Source organism: Zootoca vivipara, chromosome 17 (genome assembly GCF_963506605.1).
Source record: "Zootoca vivipara chromosome 17, rZooViv1.1, whole genome shotgun sequence".
Classification (NCBI taxonomy): domain Eukaryota; kingdom Metazoa; phylum Chordata; class Lepidosauria; order Squamata; family Lacertidae; genus Zootoca; species Zootoca vivipara.
The window spans coordinates 5,769,981-5,794,595 of NC_083292.1; the positions used below are offsets into that span (position 1 = coordinate 5,769,981).

Sequence of the window (24,615 nt, forward strand, 5' to 3'; positions counted from 1 at the left end):
AGAAAATGGGAGGATGACATAGGATATGATATGAAATCAACCCTACCCAATGGACCAGAATGTGGTCTAACCCCCCCTTTAAATCTATATCAATGAGAAGAAAAGAACTCACCCTAAAACTCACCTACAGGTGGTACCTAACACCAAGAAAGCTAGCACTAATACGCCCAGGAACCTCACCAAAATGCTGAAGAGGGTGCACTTCTGCAGGTACATACCTTCACATGTGGTGGGAATGCCCCAAAATTCAATTATTCTGGGCAACAACCATACGAGAAATATGTAAAATAACCAGACAAGTAATAGAAATTACCCCAGTATTGGCCCTACTAAACATCTTTCAAGATAATAATGCCCATTTAGACCACAAAGACCTAATAACCCACTTACTTTCAGCAACCAGGAATGTCATAACCAAGCATTGGAGAGACCTGTCAGGAGTAGGCACGGACCAATGGTACCAAGTAGTATGGGAAACAGCCTTACTAGAAAAACTAACCAACAAGCAGAAACTGGCACGGGGACAAATAGAAGAGGATGCCTTCACCCTGGTATGGTCCCCCTTTATCACACACGCAGCCCAACAAGATAATGACAAAACTTTATCACCAGCATACAAATCAGTATGGCTAACCTGACCCAAAAATACCCACCCACCCCATTCATACATGAAAACAAAGACAATCATAGCCAATCACAAATGAACAACTACACCCTTGGCCAACCCAAATCTCTCTCACCATCAAAAGAACACAAGCGAATAAAGGAGTACCAACACAAACAAAGCTGACACCAAGCCCTACATATATTAAGCAAAACCGAAACATCGTCACCTACTCTCACCCCCCCACCCTCCCATCCCCTATCTACCTCGTTTTCCCTCTTTCTTCTTAGTGTCTTAACAAATGAAACTGATTTGCAAAAATGATACATGTTAAAATATGAGTGACACTGCACACACCTTTGTAATTCAAGATATCTTTAATAAAAAAAAATCTTTAATAAATAAATAAATGAGGACGGAGGGGATGCATTAAATTAATTAAATTCACATTTAAAGGCAAGCTCACCTAATTCACACTTTCTGAAACATGAACAAAAATTCAGCCATCTTTTGAAATTCAAACTTCTCTGGATTTTGCAGTCTCATCTGGCCGGCCACTGTGAGAACAGGATGCTGGGCTAATTTAGCCTTTAGCCCAGGCTTCCTCAACCTCGGCCTTCCAGATGTTTTGAGACTACAATTCCCACCATCCCTGACCACTGGTCCTGCTAGCTAGGGATCATGGGAGTTGTAGGCCAAAAACATCTGGAGGGCTGAGGTTGAGGAAACCTGCTTTAGCCTTATCTAGCAGGTCTCTTCATATATTCTTAAAATTGCACTGCTTTTTCTTTTTTCTTTAAGAACACAGTTATGCTTAGTACATGAGAGGCATTGTGCCTGACTGAAGACTGAACTGAACAATAGGTACATAGGTACAAGTATGTAAGTTTTCATAAATATTCCCAAGCATGATCTACAATTTAGCCTTAACATGCACACCCCATGGTATTAGGGCTGCAGCTTTGGCCAAGCCCTTCTGAATCTCAAGGCCCTCTCCACCTCCATCCTTGGGCCTCATCCCTGACTATTGGCCCTGGTGTCTGTGACTGATGGGAGTTGGAATCCAACAACATCTGGGCATAGACACAGGTCCACCTCCTCTGTTGTGGAGGATAAGAACATTAGAAGAGCTTGTTGGATCAGGCCAATGGATCTAGTCCAGCATCCTGTTCCTACAGGGCCAACCCACAAGCAGGATTTGAGCACAAGAGCCATCTCCCTTCCCATGATCTCCAGCAACTGGTATCTGAAGAAGGGAGCTGAACGATGGACTTTGCCATTGTTGCACATTTGCAAATGAGATTGGATTCAGCAAACCCCATGTCCCTTTCTGTGTACTGTGTCATGAACATCTTGGGGAATCTTTAATCGCCTTAATGAAGGCCATAAATAGGATGAGTGGCTGATATGGTAGATCAAAAAGCCTGCACCGAGGGAGCTCCGTTCAAATTCAGATGAGTCTGGGATAATTAAGAAAGCTCAAACTGGGAGAGATAAGTGTTGAGACCTTATCTCAACACTTAAGGAGGGAAATTGATATTCTAGGATGGGCTGATATCAAACAGGTCTAAGTTCTGCATTAGTATCTGCTTCCATGTTAGTCCTTAAGTTAATCAGGATCACTTTTAGACGGAAGTTTCAAAAGGGGAGTCCCATTCAGTGCCATCCAACATTTGTTCCATGCTTGTAAGTAGGGGTGAGAGGAGAAATTAGATTCAATTTGTCAGTGGTTTTTTTTTGGGGGGGATGCAGGGGTACACATACCCCTAAACCTTTTGTGAATCTAAGTTTGGCCTCATTGAGGGGCTTCTATTTCAATATGAGTAGGAAAATGAGAGTACCCCTAAACATTTTCTTTAAAGAAAAAGCACTGCAATTTGCATTTAATATCAAATCTGTCAAATTTGTGCTTTCTGAAGCTATTCTTAAAAATTTGCAGTTCTTCAACTTTAGCAATGCAGTTGTCTAACCAATGTTAACAGAAGCTGAAAATGTGTGTAAAATTGAACATATTAGTGAAAATAACATACAAAGGTGCAATATATTGTGATAAAGTGCTTACAAAAATATGTTCATTAGGAGAAAAATACACTAACGAGCTGAAGAAATTTGATGAAGATTTTAAATACACACACAAACTGCTGCAAATTGCTGCAGGAATGCCGGAATTTAAGTTAGAAAGAAAGAGAAAATAAGAGAACCAACGTTGACAGATCCTTACAGCCCTACTTGCAAGGAAACAACCCTTCAGTGTAGCAGCTCCTACTCTCTGGAACTCCCTGCCCATTGATATTAGGCAGGCATCTTCACTGTATTGTTTTTTGTGCCTCCTAAAGGCATTTTTGTTCAGACAAGCCTTCCCAGACATGTACTTTTCTTTTACTATGTATATTTTTAAAACACCTGATTTTATTTGAATTGTGGTAAATCTTAGGTTAACTTGTTTTTAATGTTTGGTTTTGTCAGTATTTCTTTAAAGAATATTTTACATCCTGCGCAGCTTGTGTAAAGGTTTTTGATGATTACATCCAGTTAATTAAAATAATTAAAAATCCAGTCAGCGTTAATGCTGCTGCCGCCACGCTAGCTTAAGAGCCCAGTAAAAGGCTGGAGCTGCGTGGAATAATTATCAGTTTAAATTTTCCAAACAAAAGCGAGCAAAATCTTTTAATGGGGGAAAATGTGTGTGAATATTCTCGTTTTGGTGATCCTATTCAGCACTATAGCTTTCTCATTATTTCCTCTTCCTTCTTCTGTCTGGGTTCATCACCTATGTGATCGCTGTCAATCAGGGATCCTGTACTGAATGGTGTGATGTCACAAAGATACCTAGTCAATCACCATGGGTTCTGTGATGACATGGCTGAGAATAAATGAAGGCAATGTAAATGAAGAAATGAATATTTTCACAAGTGGTTTTGCAGGGCTAGGAGAGAAATTGCTGGGAAAGGGAAATGCATTTTTCAGAGCTCTGAAAATCTCAAAAGCTGTCAGTAGCTTTGCTTTGGTTCCATAAAACATAACTCATGGCTGACTTATCTTGCATTTCCATTACAACAATGGGTCAACAAGGCAATGATTCATGCAAGCAATGAAACATTGCAGTATATTAGCAGCCTGCAGCTGGGAGATTCCAACTCACATAGCTCCCCCATCAATGGACCATGCAAAAATCCCTCCTCTCCCCTCCTTTCTCCTCATTCAACCTTTTTGCCCATCTTTGCCCCCTTCTGTACATGGCCAGTTTCCACAGTGGGTGTTTGAATGATTGCCTTTTCTTTCATCTCACACCTTAAAGAACATATCAGTACAGGATGGGGATAAATTAATTTGGTCCTCCTTTTACAGTGAACCAACCCACTCTGATGCTCCCAAACTCACTGTGGGTTGGACTGCAACACCCAGCTGAATTGTACATTTCTCTGGATTTTGCCATGGCTTTCCGATGCCCAAAAGGGTGCACACAGAAATGTGCATTTTATGTAATTGCAAAAGAAGTGCCCAGGGTGCACATTTTCTTGGTGAAGGCATTGAAGATATGCACGCACACAGCTCTACTGAGGACTGAGCATGCTGTGTGGCCACAGAACATTGAGTGTTGGGTTAGTGATGGTGGAGGGAGATAGAAAACTGAGGTGGTGAAATGGAGGATAAAGAAAGCAGCATCTCTGGCTGGTTAGAACGCAAAATTGCCACATCATTGTGATGATGTGGACAGAAAAATGGAACAAACGAGTCATTTCCCCATCCGTTCTTGAATTTGTAAATAATTCTAGAGGTTTAACTGCGTGGCCTGCAGGCATCAAGTCAGACACCATCCCATTGAGAAGGACTCTGAATGCCTTCCAGGACTTGCTGTTGTGTGAGATTTTCATTGCTTAATATTAATTGTGGCCTCAGCAAAAGGGAGAATTAGCTACTTCAGAGCAAAGCGACTGCACTTTGCCGTCGCCACTACCATAATTTTAAATGGCAAAAGTAAGCTAATGGGAAACCTTTTGCTGAGTGGACAACTACTAGATTAGGGTAGCCAACCCCTTTTTAGCCCATGGACCATAATTCCTATAACCAACCCAATGTGGACCATATTGCTGCATCTCTTGTGCCGAGGACCTAAAAGCTGCTATGGAAATTCCCAATGATGTTTGTATACTTTATTTGTTGCTGCCACTACCAATAATCTTGAGCCTGGACAGGCGCCACTAACAAGTATTGGGTTGGGAGATCATGTCTGTGGTCCCGAGGTTTGCTGCCCCTGTACTTTCATATATATATATATATATATATATATATATATATATATATATATATGATTGGCTTATATGTATCAGTTAAACATTTTGGAAGCTGGAGCTGCCTGGAGTTACCCAGTTGCACCATTCGTTCTGTCTCGGTTACACATCACTTGCATTGCTTAAAAAGTAAAAATAAAACATACCTGCATCCCATTGGTAAAGTAAAAAAGGTTATTTATTTACAGTTGCTTCATATGCCCAATGACAGCTTTTGATTCTTCACTACATCCTCATGCAAGAAAGAGAAGAGAGAGAGAATGAACATGAGGAAGGGGGAAAGCATTGATGTTTAGTGGGGAGCCACAAAGTGTATTTTTCCTTACTTTCTGTTAGGGTTCCGTTAGGGTTGCTTATACCCAACCTGTGCTAAATGAGAGGATTTTTTAAAAGAACAAAAAGAGATTCTGATCATTCATTTTCTAGTAAGTAAAGTGAAAAATTGCAAATTCAAAGCAAACCTAGCAGAAAACACATTGTTATTGTTTTGGTGCAATTAATTCTATTTCATGCCTTTTGTACATCTGTATAAATGATGGATGGGTTAAAAATATTTCAATTAAATAAAAACACATAAAGAAATGCATAAAGAAACAAACAGGTTCACAATAAATCCAGCTTTTAATGAATACAATTCAAGGAATCGCACGCCAGGTCTGGAGGCTCCATTTTCCTCCCTGGACATATATGAATGGAGTTATGGTTTGGGGATTCCAGACAATTATGCTTTACACTCCCAGTTTTAGAGAATGCATTATGACTTATTAAAGGACCGTTGTCTGGCACCAATTTTTTTACTGCCCTTATATTTTTTTTAAAGAGAGATGAATGGTTTTGTTTTATGATTCTCAGAATGTTCATCTTCCTCCTCTCCAGCATATGCCTCTTCCTTTAAGTAAGCTGCAAATGCAACACTTGATCCTTGTCAACTTTGAAATTCTTATACCGGTAGATTGCTGTGTTTCTGCTAGAAAGGCTGGCAGTGTGATTTCCTAACACCACTAAGAGATTGCTGTTCTTCTGGTCATTTTCTATGGAGAACAGCAAAATTGCCCCTAAGAAGATAATCCAAACCAGGGGTGACCAACATGGTCCTCTACAGGTGTCGTGTATCACAACCCCCACCATTACTGATCAATGGCCATACTAGCTGGAGTTGTAGTCCAAGACATCTGGAAGGCACTACATTGGTAACCCCTGATCCAAGCAGCACAATAGCCATGGTTTCCAAAATAAGCATAAAAACATAAGAATAGTCCTGCTGGATCAGACCAAAGGTCCATCTAGTCTGGCATTCTGCTTTCCACAGTGATCCACCAGGTGCTTCTGAGAAGCCTACAAACAGGGCGTGAGCACAACATCCCAATTCTGTTATTAATCAGCAGCTGTTATTTGGTACAGCTCAAAATGGAGGCTGCACAAAGTCAGCTCAGTTTGTAGTCACCCTACATGTACTTATGGAAGATGAAGTCCATGAATTTATAACTTCATATAGCCGCATAGGCCATTGGTAGCCAACATGGTGCCTTCCAGGTGGTGTGAAACTATAGATCCAATCATCCCTGACCATTAGCCAGGTTGCCTGGCAGATGGAAAATGGGGTCCAACAACATTGGAGGGGCACTATCTTCTAAAGTAGTGGGATCACCCCCACATCTTGTGGCAATAAATTCAATAAATTTATTTTGAACACCATCGTGGTGCTGGTATGATAGAACATGTTCTAGCTCTGGGGTACTCATTCCACATTGATCCATCTGCCAGAAAACTCCAGCACAATGTATATGATTTGGAGGCATACTTTTAGGTGCATAGTCACTGCAGGCCCATCGGACCTCATCATTGTCCCACATGAGGGTAGAGTGTAAGCTGGAGTACACTCCACAGGGCCAATCTGGTCTCCTCCAGATTTTGTGGACAGCAACTCCCAGAAGCCTCAGCCAGCAAGGCCAATGATCAGGGATACTGGCAATGGGTTTTAACTCAACAACATCTGGACTGGCTACTCCTTCCTTATAGTATCTTCATCTGTAGTTTGCAGCCCTAGGAGATTATATGGCCTAGACCAGGAATGGGGAACCTGTGGTTCTCCAGATGTTGTTGGACTGTAACTTCCATCATTCCTGACCGTTGGCCATACTGGCTGGGATTGATGGTAACTGGAATCTATAACAACATCTGGAGAGCCACAGACTTCCTCAACTCTTACCTTATACGCTCCTGTGGCTGTACATTAGAGGTAAAGTTCATCAATGGTAGACAAGGGGCCTATCAGGAAGGTTCTTTGCAACCAGTGAGTGCCTCATCAAGGATCCCTGATCTGAGAAAAGCCATGGTACCTTGGATCACAGCTTGGAAACCATTTTCATAGATTAGTTCACAAAGTTGAGTAGCTACCTGCTTTAATGTACCCACCAAACCAAGCCCTAGATGTGAATCCATTCACTCTCCTGGTAACAGCGAGACTAGCAAGGACAGTAGATTAACAACTATGGACATGAGGCAAGAGAAAAGCTAGTCAACTTTGTTGGAGAAATGTTAGGTTACTTTGCTTGGTGGAAGCCCACAGCTTGTATCTTGCAGAAGGGTCTTTAGAAACCCAAAGCCAGCTCTATTTCCATTTGTAGTGATTAATGGACTTTGCTTGTTTGATGTTTTTGAAGGTTTCAGACAACTGTGATGCCATCTTTGTGAATGGGAAGGAAATGAAAAGCAAAGTGGACACCATTGTGAACTTCACGTACCAGCATTTTACCACCCAGCTAGAAGTCACCGTCTGGGTTCCACGACTTCCTCTTCAAATAGAGATCTCCGACACAGAACTGAGTCAGATCAAAGGCTGGAGGATCCCCGTCACCTCCAACAAAAGGTACCAGCACCGTGCCTTAAAAATGGCTCTTGAGAGCAACACAGACAAGCCATGTAGTTCAGCATCCCCATTCAAGTAAATGGGGATTGCATGCTAGGACAGGAGTGGCTGACCACTGGTAAGCTGGACAAATGTGACCCTCTAGGCAAGACTCTCCCTAGGTAGGGATGGATGGTTTCATTATAGTCTACTTCATTCCATTTCTACATGGGCATGAACTAATCTGTCTCATTCCGTTTCCTTGCAGATTTTAAAAGAAAAATCCCTGCCCCATGTTTGTTTAGCACTACAACTGTATGTACTGATAAAATAACAAGGCAATATTGATGCCATTGAACCTACAATTACAGTGCAATGCTTTTTTTGGTGGTGTTTTGCAATGCTTTTTTGGTGCAGTCTCATCCAACTTGCTTTATTGCAGAGAGGGTTTTTTTAAAAAAAAATCAGTTCACACAAATGGCGCATGCAGATTAGTAATAGCGGGGCATGTGAAACTCACAAATGCTCTGAGGCATGGGTGTCAAACACAAGGCCCGGGGGCCAAATCCGGCCCGCCAGACCTTGTCATGTGGCCCGCCGAGCGCCCCAGCCAGCGGGACCCAGCAGCGGGACCTTGCTGCTGAAGCGCCGCGCCGACAAAGCGCCGACAAACAGCTGGGGCCGGGGGGGGGGGGGGGGGTAGAAAGGCGGCCAGAGCAGCGCCGCACGGCGAGTCCCGAGCCTCTGCGACGCAGCAGTGCTCTGTAGCACTTTGAATCCTCCTCCTGCCACAGCTTGGCGCCTGGAAACGGCTGCTGCTGCTGCTGAAGCACAGACAAAGCACCCAGAGGCTCGGGACTCTCCGCACGGCGCTGCCGGGCACCGACCCGGCAAGCCGCCACCTCCTCCTCCTCCTCTTGCCTCACCTCCTCCTCCTCCTGCCACGGCTCAGTCTCATGAACATGCAACTCTGAGGCTTTACACACTTCTCCTAAAACGGACACCCGCTACCTCACGCTGCACGGGAAATGCTTTTTGCCCCTGGGTCCCTTCGCGCTCTTTTCTGGCGCTGAATCAAGGCGGCGACCCCCCCTTCCCTTTCTTTCTTCCTCTCTCTCGTTCTTATTCTTTCTTTCCCTCTCCTTCCTTCCTTCTTTATCTCTGTCTTCTCTCCCTCTTTCTTTTTCTTTCCTTCTTTATTCCTTCTTTCCTACTCTTATTTCTCTCACCTCTTTCCTTCCTCTCTCCCTCCTGCTCCCTCTTTTCTTTCTTTCTTTCTTCCTTACTTCCTTCCTTTCTTCCTTCTGTCCTTCCCATCTTTCTTCCTCTCCCTCATTCTTATTCTTTCTTTCCCTCTACTTCCTTCCTTATTTCTCCCTTTCCATCTTCTCCCCCTCTTTCTTTTTCTTTCCTTCTTTATTCCCTTCCTTATTTCCTACTCTTCTTTCTCTCCCCTCTTTCCTTCCTTCCTCTCTCCCTCCCACTCCCTCTTTTCTTCCTTCCTTCCTCCCTCCCTCCCTCCCCTCCCCTCCCTCTCCCTCTCCTCAGAAACATAGGATGCTGCTTTATACTTCTGGCCCTTAAACCCTGAAACCAGGAGAGCAGCTTCAGTGAGTCAACCTCAGCCAGTCCCTTTGGTGAAGGGTGGTGGCTCACTGGCAGAACATCTGTCCTGCATGCAGAAGGACCCCAGCATCTCCAGGTACTAGTAGCTTTGCAAAGGTCCTGCATGAAACCCTAGCGAGCCTCCACCACCCAGTGCAGTTACCAAAAATAATTTTTCAATAAATTGTACAATAATTGTACATTTGAATATCTACTTGCCATTATTCTGACTATGTTTCTGCTTTCAGAGCTAGTTATTACTTACATTATTACAAAAACAGTAATAATTGAATGCAGTGACAATAATTTATGATAATAAAGAGTGGACACATAGTCCTACAGATACAACCGGCCCTTTGAGGGTGACCAAACTGCTGATGCGGCCCCCGATGAATTTGAGTTTGACACCCCTGCTCTGAGGGAACTGAAAAAGGGAGCAAACAGCCAGTATAAAGGGCCCTTCCCAACATAAGAGATAACAAGGGAGGATGCTTAAAGCATTAGTTCCATTTTTGAATCTTAGATGAAAAGTTTGAGGAGTTTCAGAAGCACCCCTAAATGCGTGTTGAGATGAAAACAGGCAAGGAGCATCTTTGTCCATCTGGCCCACTGTTGTCTCCTGCCAGGGATGAGGAGCCCATGGTCCATTCCAGCCACATCTTTAGGGTTACTGGTTCCCCATCCTTATCTATTCCAATTGCAATAATTCTCCAGTATCACAGGAATAAGTCTTCCCAATCACCAGCTGCTGATCCTTTTCTTTTAACCGGTGCTGGAGCATGTGCTCTGCTACCGAGCCACTATTTCTCCTCCATGAGATGCTGGCCAAAAGAGTGAACCAACAGAACATGTGCCAAACTCGACAGGAACTTGAGAGCATTTTTAACGGTTATCATTGGCATTGGCAAAAAAAGAAAGAACAAGACCATTCTTCTGCTGAGTTAAGTGCCTCATCCGGTTGACTCCCTGCTCACCATATTGTTGGGAGTTTGCTTGTGCAAATGTCTGCTGAATCGTTCATGGCGATATATCCATTTGAGGAATAAACCTGCCATCGCAGACGCGGCAGGTCACGCCTTCAGCAGCCATTAGCCCAGCGCGAACATTCTGCCTGTCAGCTCATTATGCCGAGTGCTGAAAATTTAACCCCCCAGGTGTCTAGTTCATATTTATTGGGCCAGCTGAAGTGAATTGAACAGCCCAAGTAGCTTCGCTGTTTGCAAGCTGGCAAGCCGTTCTCACCAGCAGCTATTCAGATTACCGCAGAGCCACTGGGCACCTATTTAGCATTTCATTTCATTCTTTCTTTTTTTAGGAAGGGGGTGGAATGGCAAAGCTGTTTGCTGTGAAAATTTGCAGCCGGTTGCCTGCACCGTGGCCTGCCAGCCATTGTTTTTGGATGAGTGCGTGCAACAGCTCATGCTTTCCAATAGAGCTGGCGAAAGTTTGTTTTTAAGCAACCTAATCACATGGGTGACTTGAATGGGGACGACCAACCATTTCTTCCTGTAGCAAGAATGCAATGGAGGCCGGTTTATTAGGGCAAATGGGGCACATCCCCACCAACCTCTGCCTGCCCTGCCTGCCTTCTTATTTGCAATCAATCCAGGCGGTGGCGATGCCGATAGGCTTTCTCCTCCTCAGTCTCTGGGTTCTTAGAATCACCAAGCTGTAGAGATGGAAGGAGCCAAAAGGACAATCTAGTCCACCTCCTGTAGGAATCACAGGTAGAGAATCAGTGGCAGATGACCATCCATCCTCTGCTGAATTCAGCTGATTCATGTGGATCCAGGCTTGAGCTGATTTGTTTGGAGACAGTTCCAAGTCACCCCAGGTTGGGCAGGGCCACTGAGAGATCCAGGACTTTCAGGGGGTGATGAGTCAGGCGGGAAGGCTCTAGGGGTCTGCTTTGCAAGTGTGTTCACCACAGAGAATGCATTGGGGAAGCAGACCTCACCAGGATTGAATCATCCTCCTGCTGAGGGGAGGATTCAGTCCTGAGGGGTGCAGGGCGCTCCTTTTCAAGTGCTTTCCCCACCAGGGCCGTCTTAAGCGCCCCTGGCGCCGTGGAGTGACGGATCCCTCTGGCGTCCCCCGCGCGGTGGGCGGGCGCAGTGCTGATGCGCGGCGGGCGGGCACGCACAGCGCGATTGCCGTGGGCGCAGCTGCGCGGCGGACCGGCGGACCAGCCGGCCAGCGGGCAGACGCAGCTCGCAGCGCCCTCCTGGTGGGGCGCCGCCGTGGTGCCCTGCACCACCCAGCCTGGCCGTAGGGCCGACCCTGTTCCCCACAGGGCACAGCCTTAATTATCCCAGCTGAAGGGCACATTTCACCCTGGGGAAAGTGTCAGGAAGGGCACGTCAGGGCCTATATTTCAAGGGGTCTCTTGGACACCATTCTGAGGACTGGATAGAGAGGCTTATGGGACATCATTTGACCCTTGATCCTAAGGTTCCCTACCTGTGATATAGAAGGCCCCAGGTTCAGTCTCTGGCACCTCCACGGGAGAAAAACCCTGCTTAAGACTTTGGGAAACTTCAGTCAGTGTGTACGCCAGCCCCCTCCAACCTGGTGCCCTCTAGGTCAGGGTCAGCAAACTTTTTCAGCAGAGGGCCAGTCCACTGTCCCTCAGACCTTGTGGGGGGCCGGACTATATTTTGAAGGGGGGAAAAATGAACACAGTCCTATGCCCCACAAATAACCCAGGGATGCATTTTAAATAAAAGGACAGGTTCCACTCATATAAAACACACACTGATTCCCAGACCGTCTGCAGGCCGGATTTAGAAGGCGATTGGGCCAGATCCGGCCCCCAGGCCTTAGTTTGCCTACCCATGCTCTAGATATTTTATGCTACAATTCCCATCAGCAGAGTGTACCACATCTTTTAGACAACACTGAGTTAGATTGATGAACAGTATGATAAGGCATCTTCCTGTGTTCATTGGAATGGGCCTCCAACCAGGTTCTCTCTCAGGAAGCAGCATTGAGATTCTTGGGCACCATGCCATTGATAGCACCCATTGATTGGTCTGCCTGCTGCTTTCCTTGAATGGGAAATTAATAAAAATGTAATAAGGAAGTGAGGATCTGGATCCCTTATGAATATATCTGGGGAGATAATAAAAACCCATCTGGAGAAATATGGCTCATCACACTGATCCATAGATAGATGGGTAGCAGGAAGGGGGAGAGATACTTTTATCCTTATTTGCAGTAGATGGGAGAATCATAATTTAATCTGGGTATGTGCCACTATCAATATGAGCGGCCAACTCTTCCAGATGGAAATTTGCTCTCCAGATAGGTGTGCTCTCATGACTAATGTACTGCATGGAACCCTTGAACGGCACTCGGCTAATAGAAAAACCGGCTTGCGAAATGAGCAGTCGAAAAGCCCACAATCGCAGCAAATGAAAGGAATAAATATAAATTAAAGTCAAATAAGAGTGGGGAGAAGGGGAGGAAAGTCCAGGCAGGCAGAGACTGATGTTCTTAACAAGAACATTTATTTTGATTCATTATGCAGCTGGAAAATAATTATCCCCTTGTTGAAGTTCATGCATTACCTCTCCGGGTGGAGCGTTCGGTGGGAGGAAGTGATTTTTGTTCATTTCTTCTAAGGGCCGCTTAGTGAGTCTTTTGACGTACGTTGAAACGATGCCCTTTGGATCTCCTATATGTATCAGGGCTAAAGAATGCCTGTGCGCCTTTCTCTTGTCACCTGCAAGCCCTCCTAACCATCGACCGAACTGCTGAGAATGAGTCATTGGATGTTGAAAATGAGGGTGGGGCAATTGGTGGTGGAAGGGCTCCAAAAATGAGGGATAACATGGGCTCATACCTGACAAGTTCCTCTCTGAAAAATATGGGACAGGACCGAAAGTAGCATAGCGGAAGTAGCGCGGCGGCCATTTTGGAACTGGGCGGAGCATGCTCAGAAGTGACTTTTGATGCTGCTGTGCCCAGTTCCAAAATGGCCGTCGCACCAGAAGTCGTGCTGCAGCCATTTTGGAGCTGGGCAGAGCAGCATCAAAAGTCGCTTCTGAACATGCTCGGCCCAGTTCCAAAATGGCCGCCGTGCCAGAATAAACCAGGAAAAAACAAAAAAATCCGTTTTTTTGGCTGGGGACAGCTGGAAAAACAGGGGTTTCCCAGGGAAAACGGGAGACTTGGCAGCTATGCATGGGCTGAGAAGAATTTAACCATGTCCTCTCCTGACCATGAGGACCATGCTCTGTGGAGCAAAATAAATCCCTGAGGGTGGCTAAGTCACGCAGAAGGCAGCCATGGGCTGGAGCTGCAAGACCTTGGGTAGCTCTGAGAAAACAAGATATGGAACTCAGTGGAGGGGTTTGATCTCTTGTGCCTCCTGTGTGGTTGTCCTCTAGCCTGGAGCATAGCACCCTTGTCACTTGTTAATCAGTTCCCGCATTGTACTCTTTCCCCCAAGGGGGCCTCAAAATACCCTAGTCCCAGGCTTAGAGACACAGACAGGTTTACTCTCATAGGCAGAGCCTTTGTAAATATATTGGCTGAGTCCAAGTGGTGCAAATTCTACATAATTGCAGCAATTTGCTGCGTGAGGAAGGGGTGGAAAACCTCTTTCAGCATGAGGACCTAACTCCTTCCTGGAAAACCTTATGGGGACCACACATCATTGGTGGGCCAGGTGAGAGGCAAAAAAAGTGGGCAGGCCCTCAGAGGACAATGAGCAAAGCCAGCAGTGTGAGTCTTGCTGTGTACAGTAGAGAAGAACACTTGAGGAGAATGAAGAGCAGGTTCCGTGAAGAGTAAGGCCTAGAGGAGGAGGCATGGCCTGAGAAACTGCCAAGCCCCCAATAGATAGGTGTAGGGGGGGCCACATTAAGTTTACAAGCGTGTGGTGTCTTACATCAGTGTAAGGCTATGTACCCACAGATCCAAAGTGAGCTTAAGACATTTTGGCACAAAATGATACCTGCTAGTCAGGGAGAATGGGGCAAGTGGAGATGTACACCAGGAGCAAAGTGAGAATAAAGATCTACAATGGAAACGAGGATGGGAGGAGACCAATGTAGCTCCAGTGGACCCTGTGAGGTTCTATGTGTTGAAGGGGCCAATTGATGCCCAATGCTGATAACATAGGCATTTCATAAATTTTGTTTATTTATTTTATTCAGTTGCTGAGTTATCTAATAAGAACTATTCTCGAGACAAAGTGCACAGTACAACAAAGTGATTGTTTAAAGTGCAGCAACTTGGTGGAACCTTAACGAATCAGTAAAACCAACCCAGCAGAAGATGAAATCCTGCACAGATAAAACCCAACACAGACAAATTAAAGTCTCAAATGGAAAAAAATCAGGATTGTATCTATCTGAGCTATACCCAGAGAAGGCGCACTGAAGTTAGTGAACCTACAGTGGTACGTTGACTTCCGAATGCCTCGACTTCTGAATGTTTCGACTTCCGAAGTCGGCAAACCCGGAAGTATTTTAGCTGTGCATGCGTTCCGCACCTGCTCAGAAGCGGTGCATGCGGTCTGCGCATGCGCAGAAGCGCAAAATAGCGCGTCGCGCATGCGCAAAATGGACGCTTCGACATCCGAAGGTTTCAAATTACGAAGAGCACTGGTGCATGCGGTCTGCGTATGCGCAGAAGTGCAAAATCGCGCTTTGCGCATGCGCAAAATGGACGCTTTGACATACGAAGGTTTCGACTTACGAAGGATCGCCTTCGTAAGTCGAGGTACCACTGTACATTAGGCACACCTGTTCATTTCAATAGGTCTACCCTGGATACAGCCTTTAGAATTTGCAATATTCAAAATGAACAGAGTACAGTTGTATTGCAAGAACAACCGCAACCAAGTACCTTCTTGTGTGTGTTTCTGTGTGTGTCCTACAGGCCCACACGCGACAGTGATGAGGATGAAGATGACGAGAAAAAGGGCAGAGGCTGCACCCTGCAGTACCAACATGCCATGGTGCGAGTCCTCACCCAGTTTGTGACAGAATCATCCGATTTGGGAGGCCAGCTGACCTACATGCTTGGCTCTGAGTGGCAGTTTGACATTACGGACCTTGTGACTGACTTCATGAAGGTGGAGGAATCGAAAGTAGCCAAGTTACAAGATGGACGGGTTCTGATTGGTCGTGAGCAAGGAATCACAACAGTTCAGGTACAAAGTAAGGCTGAGTGTCAAGGGAAACATTAATGTGGGCTGCAAAAGGTTGCTGGTAGGTGGATTTGTAGCTCATTGACAGACTGAACCCAAAGAGTACTCACTAATGGACAGGGCCGGCGCCTCCATTTAGGCAAACTAGGCCATGGCCTAGGGCGCCGAAATGGAGGGGGCGCTGTCGAGCCTGCCCGCTGCCTGCCGGCGTCTCCATGTGCGTCGCCAGAGCCTGGCGGGCGGCTGCTCGGCTCTGCCCCTGAAATGGAGGGGGCGCTGGCGGGCCTGCCCGCTTCCCGCGCTGCCACCAGCGCTGGGAGCAACGAGCGAGCGGTGGTGGCGGCAGCGCCCGTAGCTGAAGCCTTCAGCTATGGGCGCTGTTGCTGTCGCCACTCGCTCGCTGCCGCCGCCGTTGAAAAGCTCACAGCGTCCCCTCCATAGGCGGGAGGCGCGCGAGCCAAAATGAGAGCTCAGCACCCTCCCGCCTATGGATGAGACACAGCAGCGTCATGACGCATGTGCCGGGGGGAGGCGCCAGAAGGTGATTTAGCCTAGGGTGCAAAAAGCCCTAGCACCAGCGCTGCTAATGGATCCTCAACATCCTGGAGAAAAAAGTGACAAGCGGGTTGCCGCAGGGTTCTCTCCTGGGCCCATTGTTGTTCATTGTCTTTATAGATGACTTGGATGAAGGAATTGAGGGGATTCTCAACTAATTTGCAGATGACACCAAACTGGGAGGGATAGCTAATGCTGCAGAAGACAGAAATGGGGTTCAAGATGACCTTAAGAGATTAGAGAACTGGGTCCAAACTAACAAAATGAATCTCAATAGGGACAAATGTCAAATTCTACACTTAGGCAGGGTTTTAGTAGACCACAAGCTTAACTTGAGTCAACAGTGTGATGTGGTAGCAAAAGCAGCTAATGCTATTATAGGCTGCATCAACAGAAGTATAGTGTCCAGATCGAGGGACGCAATAGTACTGTCCTATTCTGCCTTGGTCAAACCACATCCGGAGTATTCTGAATGCCAAAATTTAAGAAAGATGTTGATAGGCTGGAACATGTGCAGAGAAGGGCAACTAAGATGATCAAGGGTCTGGAAACCAAGCCTTATGAGGAAAGGCTGGTTTATTTTGGATAAGAGGAGACTGAGATGAGATATGATAGCCATCTTCAAATATCTAAAAAGCCATCACATGGAAGATGGAACAAGCTTGTTTTTTCCTACTCCAGAGGCTGTGACCTGAAACAATGGTTTCAGGTTACAAGGAAGGAGATTCCCGCTAAACATCTGGAATAACTTTCTGACAGTAGGAACTGTTTGGCACTGGAACGGACTCCCTCGGGAGGTGGTGGACTCTCCCTTGTTGGAAGTTTTAAGCAGAGTTTGGATGACCATCTTTACTTGAAATTCCCGCATTGCAAGGGGTTGGACCAAATGACCCGCAGGGTCCCTTCCAACCCACACAATTCTATGATTAGTCGGAAAGCTGCTTTATCTTGAAGAGAGACCAAAGCAGAGGATCAGTCTAGGCATAATGCTACTTAATATTGAGCAGAGACCAAATTGGTCTAGCAAAAGCCATGGTGATAGTTGGCTGCCTACTGTTGGAAAGTGGAAGACAGGTGAGGTGGGAACTTTATTCTATTTCAGCAAGTTAGTTCTCATGTCCTATGATATAGTGGTGTTTTCATGCACCAGTCCCCACAACGAGGGCCTCAGTCTCACATATTTGCAGATAGTTGGGGTTGTTGGACTTTATAAAGAGGCAGCCCCCTAGTGTAGGGCTATCCCTTGGGCCATGCTGTCCGGGGCTGATGGGAGTTGAACATTCAGAATGGCTCCTCCTGCCCTTGTGCCTCAGGTGACCAACCTTCAAGGGGGAGCGTTACATTTCATGCCACATTTTAGCATGGACCTATTTTTAACATTCTTAAAATGTGCATCTGCTTGTTCTAAACCAGGCATCCCCAAACATATATTTGATGTACCCTTCCCTGTGATCACTTGCTCAGTGAAGGGTAGGTTTAAAATGAAATAACTAACTAACTAACTAATTATGCCCCCCAACCCCTTGGCTGCTTTCACAGAAATCCACTGTATTTGACTAGTAGCACAATCCTATGCATGTCTATGTCTTTTTATATTGCAAACTGCCCTGTGATCCTCAGTTGGAGGGCAGTATAGAATTTTTAAAAAATACTTCTACTATTAGTAATACTCAAAAGTAACCCCTATTAAGTTCAATGGGGATTATTCCCAGTTATGTGTGGCTAGAATTGGAACCCAAGCAGGCAAAAGTGGCTAAGAAGGATCTTCATTTTGAAATATGGCAACCAGTCCCTGGGGACTCATGATGGAACGACTCCAGGATAGTTTAAAGTGGATTGTCATCATCTTTCCTTTCCTTCTATTTCCCTTAAAGGTCCTCTCACCTCTTTCTGATTCCATTTTGGCTGAGAAGACTGTGATTGTTCTGGAAGACCGGGTGACCATCACAGACCTTGGTGTTCAGCTCGTGGCAGGCTTGTCCCTCTCGCTCCAGACAAGCAAAGGAAACAAGAGAGTGATTGTTTCTACGACATCGGCTTCTGACATTCTTCATTCACCAAAGCAGGTGGGAGATGCAGTGACAAAATTAATGAAAAACACAGATTTGCATCGCTTCATCAGCAAATAGGAGACCTAGATAAACCAGATGAGATTAAATGGAGGGTAACCCAAAGGATGAACTAAGGACTAGATGAGGTATCTTCAACCTTTTCAGACCCAGGACCCACTTTTAACCTAAACATGCATTTGAGGACCTATTTCTTAATCCTTTGCTATATGGTTGCATGGCGTTAGTGTTCTTGTGGTTACCCACCTTGGATCAGGCTGTCAGACCCTCAAAGGGTCCCTATTTTCCAGGGACATCCTGATTTAAAGAAGCTGTTCCAGTTTCTGATTTGATCCCTGAATGTCCCACTTTTCCTTTGGATGCCCCTATTTTCATTGGTGAAGTGTTGGAGGTTATGGAGTTATTTGACATTCCATAGTAACATTATCAATAATAATAATAATAATAATAATAATAATAATAATAATAATAATAATAATAATATATTATTATTATTATTTATACCACGCCCATCTGGCTGGGCTTCCCCTGCCACTCTGGGCGGCTTCCAACAAACATTTAAATACAACAAATATCACAGATTTAAAAACTTCCCTAAACAGGGCTGCCTTTAGGTATTTTCTAAATGTCAGGTAGTTGTTTATCTCTCTGAATGGGACATCCCTATTTTCATTAGAGAAGTGTTGGAGGGTATGGGCTGTGGCCCACTAATGAGTGTCAACTCACTGGCCAAAGGCCAGAGACTAGATGGGCCTCTGGCCTGATCCAGCAGGCCTCTTCTTATGCTTTTGTAACCATGATAGATGATGTGATCCAATGGGTAGTAGGATAAATTAAACTAAGCTAGAGAGGAACGGGGTGGCCGTGTTGTGAGTGATGTTGCACTGACATCCTCCTTTGGTATTCTTTCCTACCCACTTTCAGCTCTGGCTCTGGCCACCCAACAGATTCCCCCCAGGGAATATGGTCCTTGAGGACTGTGAAGGTTCCCCACCCTTGTACTAACTTATGGGCCCTCCCTCTCTAAAGATCATAGAGGAAAGGTGAAATACATAAATGTGAATATGAAAAATGGGTGAGTGGTATGATTGGATCACGTTTACTATTAAGCCAAAAAAACAAGCGGGGGAGGGGAATGTTACTCATTTTCATGTAATTATTTCCAGGCTTCACAAAAACAGGGTGAGGGAGGAGCCCGGCTCATGCGATTTCACTAAATCAGCCACATGAGTTTAGGAAACAATATTTTGATGGCTAATTTAAGGCCCAGAGTTCAGATTGATTTCATGATGCAGTCTGAAAACAAATGATCTGACCGGTTATATGTGAAATTGATTCTGAGACATTCTGCTAGGAAGAGAATGTTAAAACTAAGCTTTCATTTTTTAAAAAGTTCACTCATTTCAGATGCATTATTTCCCAGCTTGAATTTAGAAAGCTCATGGTGCTGACGCATTCAACTAAGTTATACCCAGAGTACACCTACTGGTTTGTTTCCAATTCCTCTTCAGAACAGACCCACTGAAATGAATGACTAACTTAGGTTCATAAATTTCGCTTCTTAAAAAAAGTTATGGCTTCTTTAAAATGATACTTTTTTATGTTGTAGGAAGCTGTGGTCAGTGCTTGGATTTTGTTCAGCGATGGCACTGTGACACCCTTAGACATCTACGACACAAAAGATTTCTCTCTCGCCATCACATCCCTGGATGAAATGGTGGTGTCCATCCGTCAAAGTCAAGAGGAAGACCAGCCCGTGGTGGTGGCGGAAGGTGAAGGTCAAGGGCCGCTCATTAAACTAGAAATGGTGATCAGTGAGCCTTGCCAGAAGTCCAAGAGGAAGAGTAGCTTGGCTGTTGGGAAAGGAAGCATCAAAGTCAAGTTTGGCCAGAAGGATTTGGACCACAAAGGGGACACCAATGATATTGAAGACGTTGAGGCTGATTTTAAAAGCCATGGGAGTAATTCTATAGAGAAGTCATTGGAGCAGGAGAGGTCAGGGCAGGATTGGCCCAAACATGGGGCTTCCATTAATCATGAAGAGGCTACTAACCAAAGCACAACTTCCAAGACTCCTGTTCATCCAAAAACTGCTCAGGGCCAGCTCCAAAATGGTCCAACCTCCTTTACGAGCTTCCCCATGCAAGTTGACATTCCAGTGAAGAACAGTCCCAGTGACCTCACTCTGGCTTCCAGAGGTCTAACGGACCTTGAGATTGGCATGTATGCCCTTCTGTGTGTTTTCTGTTTAGCCATATTGGTCTTCTTAATTAACTGCGTGGCATTTGCTTGGAAGTACAGGCACAAAAGGTTTGCCGTCAGTGAGCAAGGCAACATTCCACATTCCCATGACTGGGTGTGGCTCGGGAACGAGGTGGAGCTCTTGGAGAACCCAGTGGACATTTCACTCCCGTCCGAGGAGTGCACAACCATGATAGACAGAGGGATGCAGTTTGAGGAAAGCAATTTCCTCCTCAATGGGAGCTCTCAGAAGAGCTTCCACAGCCAGATCCTTCGGTCTGCTGACTATGGTTGTGAGAACGATATCACAAACGAACCTATCAACCCTCCTGGGCCCAAACGGAAAAGAGTCAAGTTCACATCCTATACCACCATCTTGCCAGAGGATGGTGGCCCATACACCAACTCCATCCTCTTTGACAGTGACGATAATATCAAATGGGTATGCCAAGATATGAACTTAGGGGATTCCCAGGAACTTAGAGACTATATGGAAAGGCTGCAAGACAATATGTAAAAAATAATAATTATCTCTCTCTCTCTCTCTAAAAACTTTATCTTTGTATTCACCTTTATGCCTTCTGTTTTATGGATGATGGAGCACTCAAACCCAGCCAGCAATAGAAGAAGGCTCTCCAAAATGTTTGGAGGTCCAGAAATACAAAACTTTGCATTGTTTTGATCAGCTGCAGGAAAAAGCTGGCATGTTATATACCCTGTTCCATCAGGTACAAGGGGATGTGAGCCTCTAAACAGCTACCTATAAATCTTGGAGGTACTGCGCACAACCAGCTGTTTTTCATATATCATCTGGTTCTAGCTAATGCTGATCCAATTGCACCTAGACTCAGAGAAGATGGGTTAGTGTGCCATGCTACGATGAGCCGTTACTATGGAAAAGGAACCATTTTGTGGGTGGGTGGGTTGATGATTTTTCTAGAAAATATTCTTTGCAAAAGCACAGTAGACATTCCTTGCTTTCAGCTGGAATCTAGGGTCCTTTCAAAGGATCGGAATGAATTGACCTAATGTAATCTGTTTATACGAAATACAGACAGATATATCCTCCTAGGCTTTTGTTTTCTAAAAAACAAATATTCATCCTTGTGGTTAATTTGTTCAGCTGTATTGTTTATAAAGCTTTCCTGATTTTATGAACTATTTACATATTTTCATTTGACAGGATTTCCTCCCCCAACCCATAGATGTACCAAAGTGTACTGCATTGTTAGGGCTGCAGTGTTTAGTTGATAAATCAAATAAAACCATTGTAAAAGATGACAGTGAAAAGGGCCCCCCAATAAACTGGGCAGCAGATTATTATTATTATTATTATTATTATTATTATTTTGGAGAAAAAATGTAACAGTTTTAAATTCAAGTACTTAGAGAAAACATTGCTGGCTGGTGCCATTTTTGAAGGGGCATTCCCCCTTTTCTCACACATGGAGCGCATCTCCTAAGTTATGACATGCACAGGCGCCATCTAAAATCAACAACAATGACGATAATACAGCTACTCAAGTGCAAATTTATACAGGACTAATCGATTATTCACTTATTAATTCATTAAAACTCAAAACAATTAATCAGCTAAAACTTCTTTCGGTCAGGAGACAGCCCTACTTTCTGTGTTAAAAGGGTTTGTTTTGTAGCTGCTTGATATTGTTCCCTAATCCTCTCTCCCTCTTTCTTTCTTTCTTTCTTTCTTTCTTTCTTTCTTTCTTTCTTTCTTTCTTTCTTTCGTACATCTCTTTCACTGGAAAATAGAGATCTGTCTTCTTACAGGGAAAATGTACATACAATAATAAAAACCCTGGGGTGGGGGAAAAAGAGCTATTCTGGTTTTGTTTTCATTCTGGAAGGTTTGCAATATCATCATTTCAGAATCCCCAGGTGTGGTTTGAAGGTACATGTTGCACCCACCTTCCTGAAGTTAAGCAGGTCTAGGCTGGGTCTGGATGGGAGACTAGCAACCTGGGAAATCATGGAGGATAAAAGTTTCAGTGGCTAACAGGCATGGTGGCTAGGGCTTTTTTTTTTAGCCAGAGCTCACAGGAGCTCATCTCTGACACCTCTCAGGTGGGCACCATTGCCATTCTAAGAGAACTAGGGAGAAGTTCATGGTGAGCTCCAGCACTTCTTTTTCTAGAAAAATAGCACCGACGATGGCTATGCTGTACCTCCACTACAATGCTACAAGGCTACAATGCTTTTGAATCCCAGTTGCTGGAAATTACAACATGGGAGAGGGAACTGCCTTCAGTGGTTTTCCCTTGACTGGAAATATGTCCTTAAATGCTGATTATGCCTCTTGCTTGCCTGGGTTTAGCATAGCGTGGACTGTGTGAATGTATGTAGAAACTAGCCTACTGAACAAAGATTTTAAAAAATTGCATCCCTTGCTTACGCAACTCTTGCATCCAGTCCTACTTGTCACTGCTTTTTGGCTATTGAAACGTTTCCCAAGGAAAGTAACCCTGAGGCTTAAAATGTTTCCCCAGCCCTAGTGTAGATCATATTGAACTAAATGGACCAACAGTGGTCTGATTTTGTGTATGTCAGCTTCCTAAACCGGTTTGGGTGCATCAGAATTGGACTTAGTTCAACTAAAGCAAGGAATTGAACACCCCACTCACTCTCTCCTGGTCCCTTTCTGAAGGACCCTTTCATGGATTTTCAAGGCACGTGGGGAATCATTTGGTGAGATTTCAGAATGTTTTGTAAGCAATTAAAAACCCATATTTTAGCCCCCCCTCCCATTTTAAGTATGAAGCTTTGAAATTGTCAAGATCAAAAGACATCTAATGCCCTTCAATTAAAATTGTGTTTTGCTTTCCTTTCTGAGGAACAAACTTATGAGGTTGGGTTTTTTTTTAATGGCTAATTACGTATGCTACAGTCCTATACACAGTTAACTGGGAGTGGAAATTGGGGGTTGGGATGTGACTGAGTCTGCATGAAAGATGAATCTACCAAATCCACATTTTTCAAAACAATAGACAAACGAAAACACAGCCGTCCCTCAAAATGTGCACATTCCAAATTTTGCAACGCAGTACATACTCCAGCCAAGTGATATGTTCAGAAATTCATATGCTAAGGCAAAGAGTGCATAAAATGCATTTATTTGTGAAAATAACATACAAAAATGTATTGGGGGACAATGGTTTGCTAAACTGCGTATATCAGGGGAAACTGCACACAAAAATAAGTTTATTAGGAGAAATTCATATGGAATTACTGGTGAATTTTATTTTAGGCTTTTTTAAAAAATGCTGCAGAAATGTAAGCTTGGAAAAATGAGAAATGGAGAAAGGGAACTCACTGGATTCAGCAAGGCTTGTGTCCGAATAGACTTGTTGGCACTTTTAAGTAGTTAAAATGATCCCATTTTAAGAATGCCGAAAACCTAGAAATCAGGGGTATTATTATTTTTTACTGCCTTGTGTAACATAATGCACTGTGAAATGCGGCTTTGATTTTTTGAGGTTCTTTTGTTGAACACCGTAGAACTGCAATGCCATGCCACAAGTCCTATTCCAGGCTTGCATCAAAATGCTATAAGCACGGGGATTATACACGGGCGCACACACTCGCAGCATAGTAATGTCATTGTGCGGTTGGTACGTGCTGGGGCCATGCGCAATAAACATGTCTGTCTCCGCACAACTTCACAGACAGAGCTCAGACCTAACGGAATTCTATAATGCATACAGGAGATGAAGGGGGAATCAAATAATCAGAGTAGCGACACTTTCAAAAATAAATAAGCAAGCAAGCAAACAAACGGTGCCTCTACTGTATTCAAAGACACTGCAGTGTGTGTATCAAATGGCTTATGCTAATTGCTGGATCCTTTACAGCGCAGCTTGAAAATGCATATGAGAGACAGCATATTTTACCCTGGAAACATTGAACTGAGTTTCTGCCATGCCTCAGTGGATTGCTAAGAGGGTTTCTAGCAATTCTGGGTTGTTGTTGTTATTAAAATTTGTATATCACTCTTCATCTGCACAAAATACATAATAAAACAAGAACAAGAATGAACCAATAACCCCCCTCCCATAAACACATTTAAAAGGCCATAGAATGTTGATCAGCCAAAGGCCTGGTTATAGCAAAAACATTACAGAGAAAACCTGAGCCAGTGCCCTGGGGTGGGCCTTCCCCACCAATGGCCCCAACTGTTGTGGTTGTTATTAAATTTATATACAGTGGTACCTCGGTTTATGGACACA

At 44.5% G+C, this 24,615-nt stretch overlaps 1 protein-coding gene across 1 annotated transcript in view; it reads left to right on the plus strand.

Annotated features, from left to right (window-relative positions):
* The window catches only part of TMEM132B (transmembrane protein 132B), a 380,819-nt gene extending 359,185 nt beyond the window's left edge, over window positions 1-21,634 (plus strand). The window contains exons 6-9 of the mRNA XM_035099220.2: window positions 7,560-7,765; window positions 15,239-15,512; window positions 17,939-18,130; window positions 19,743-21,634. Of these exons, the coding sequence (XP_034955111.1) occupies window positions 7,560-7,765; window positions 15,239-15,512; window positions 17,939-18,130; window positions 19,743-20,891 (1,821 nt within the window). The 3' untranslated portion in view covers window positions 20,892-21,634. The remainder of the gene's footprint in view (window positions 1-7,559; window positions 7,766-15,238; window positions 15,513-17,938; window positions 18,131-19,742) is intronic.
* Window positions 21,635-24,615: the final 2,981 nt, after the last annotated feature.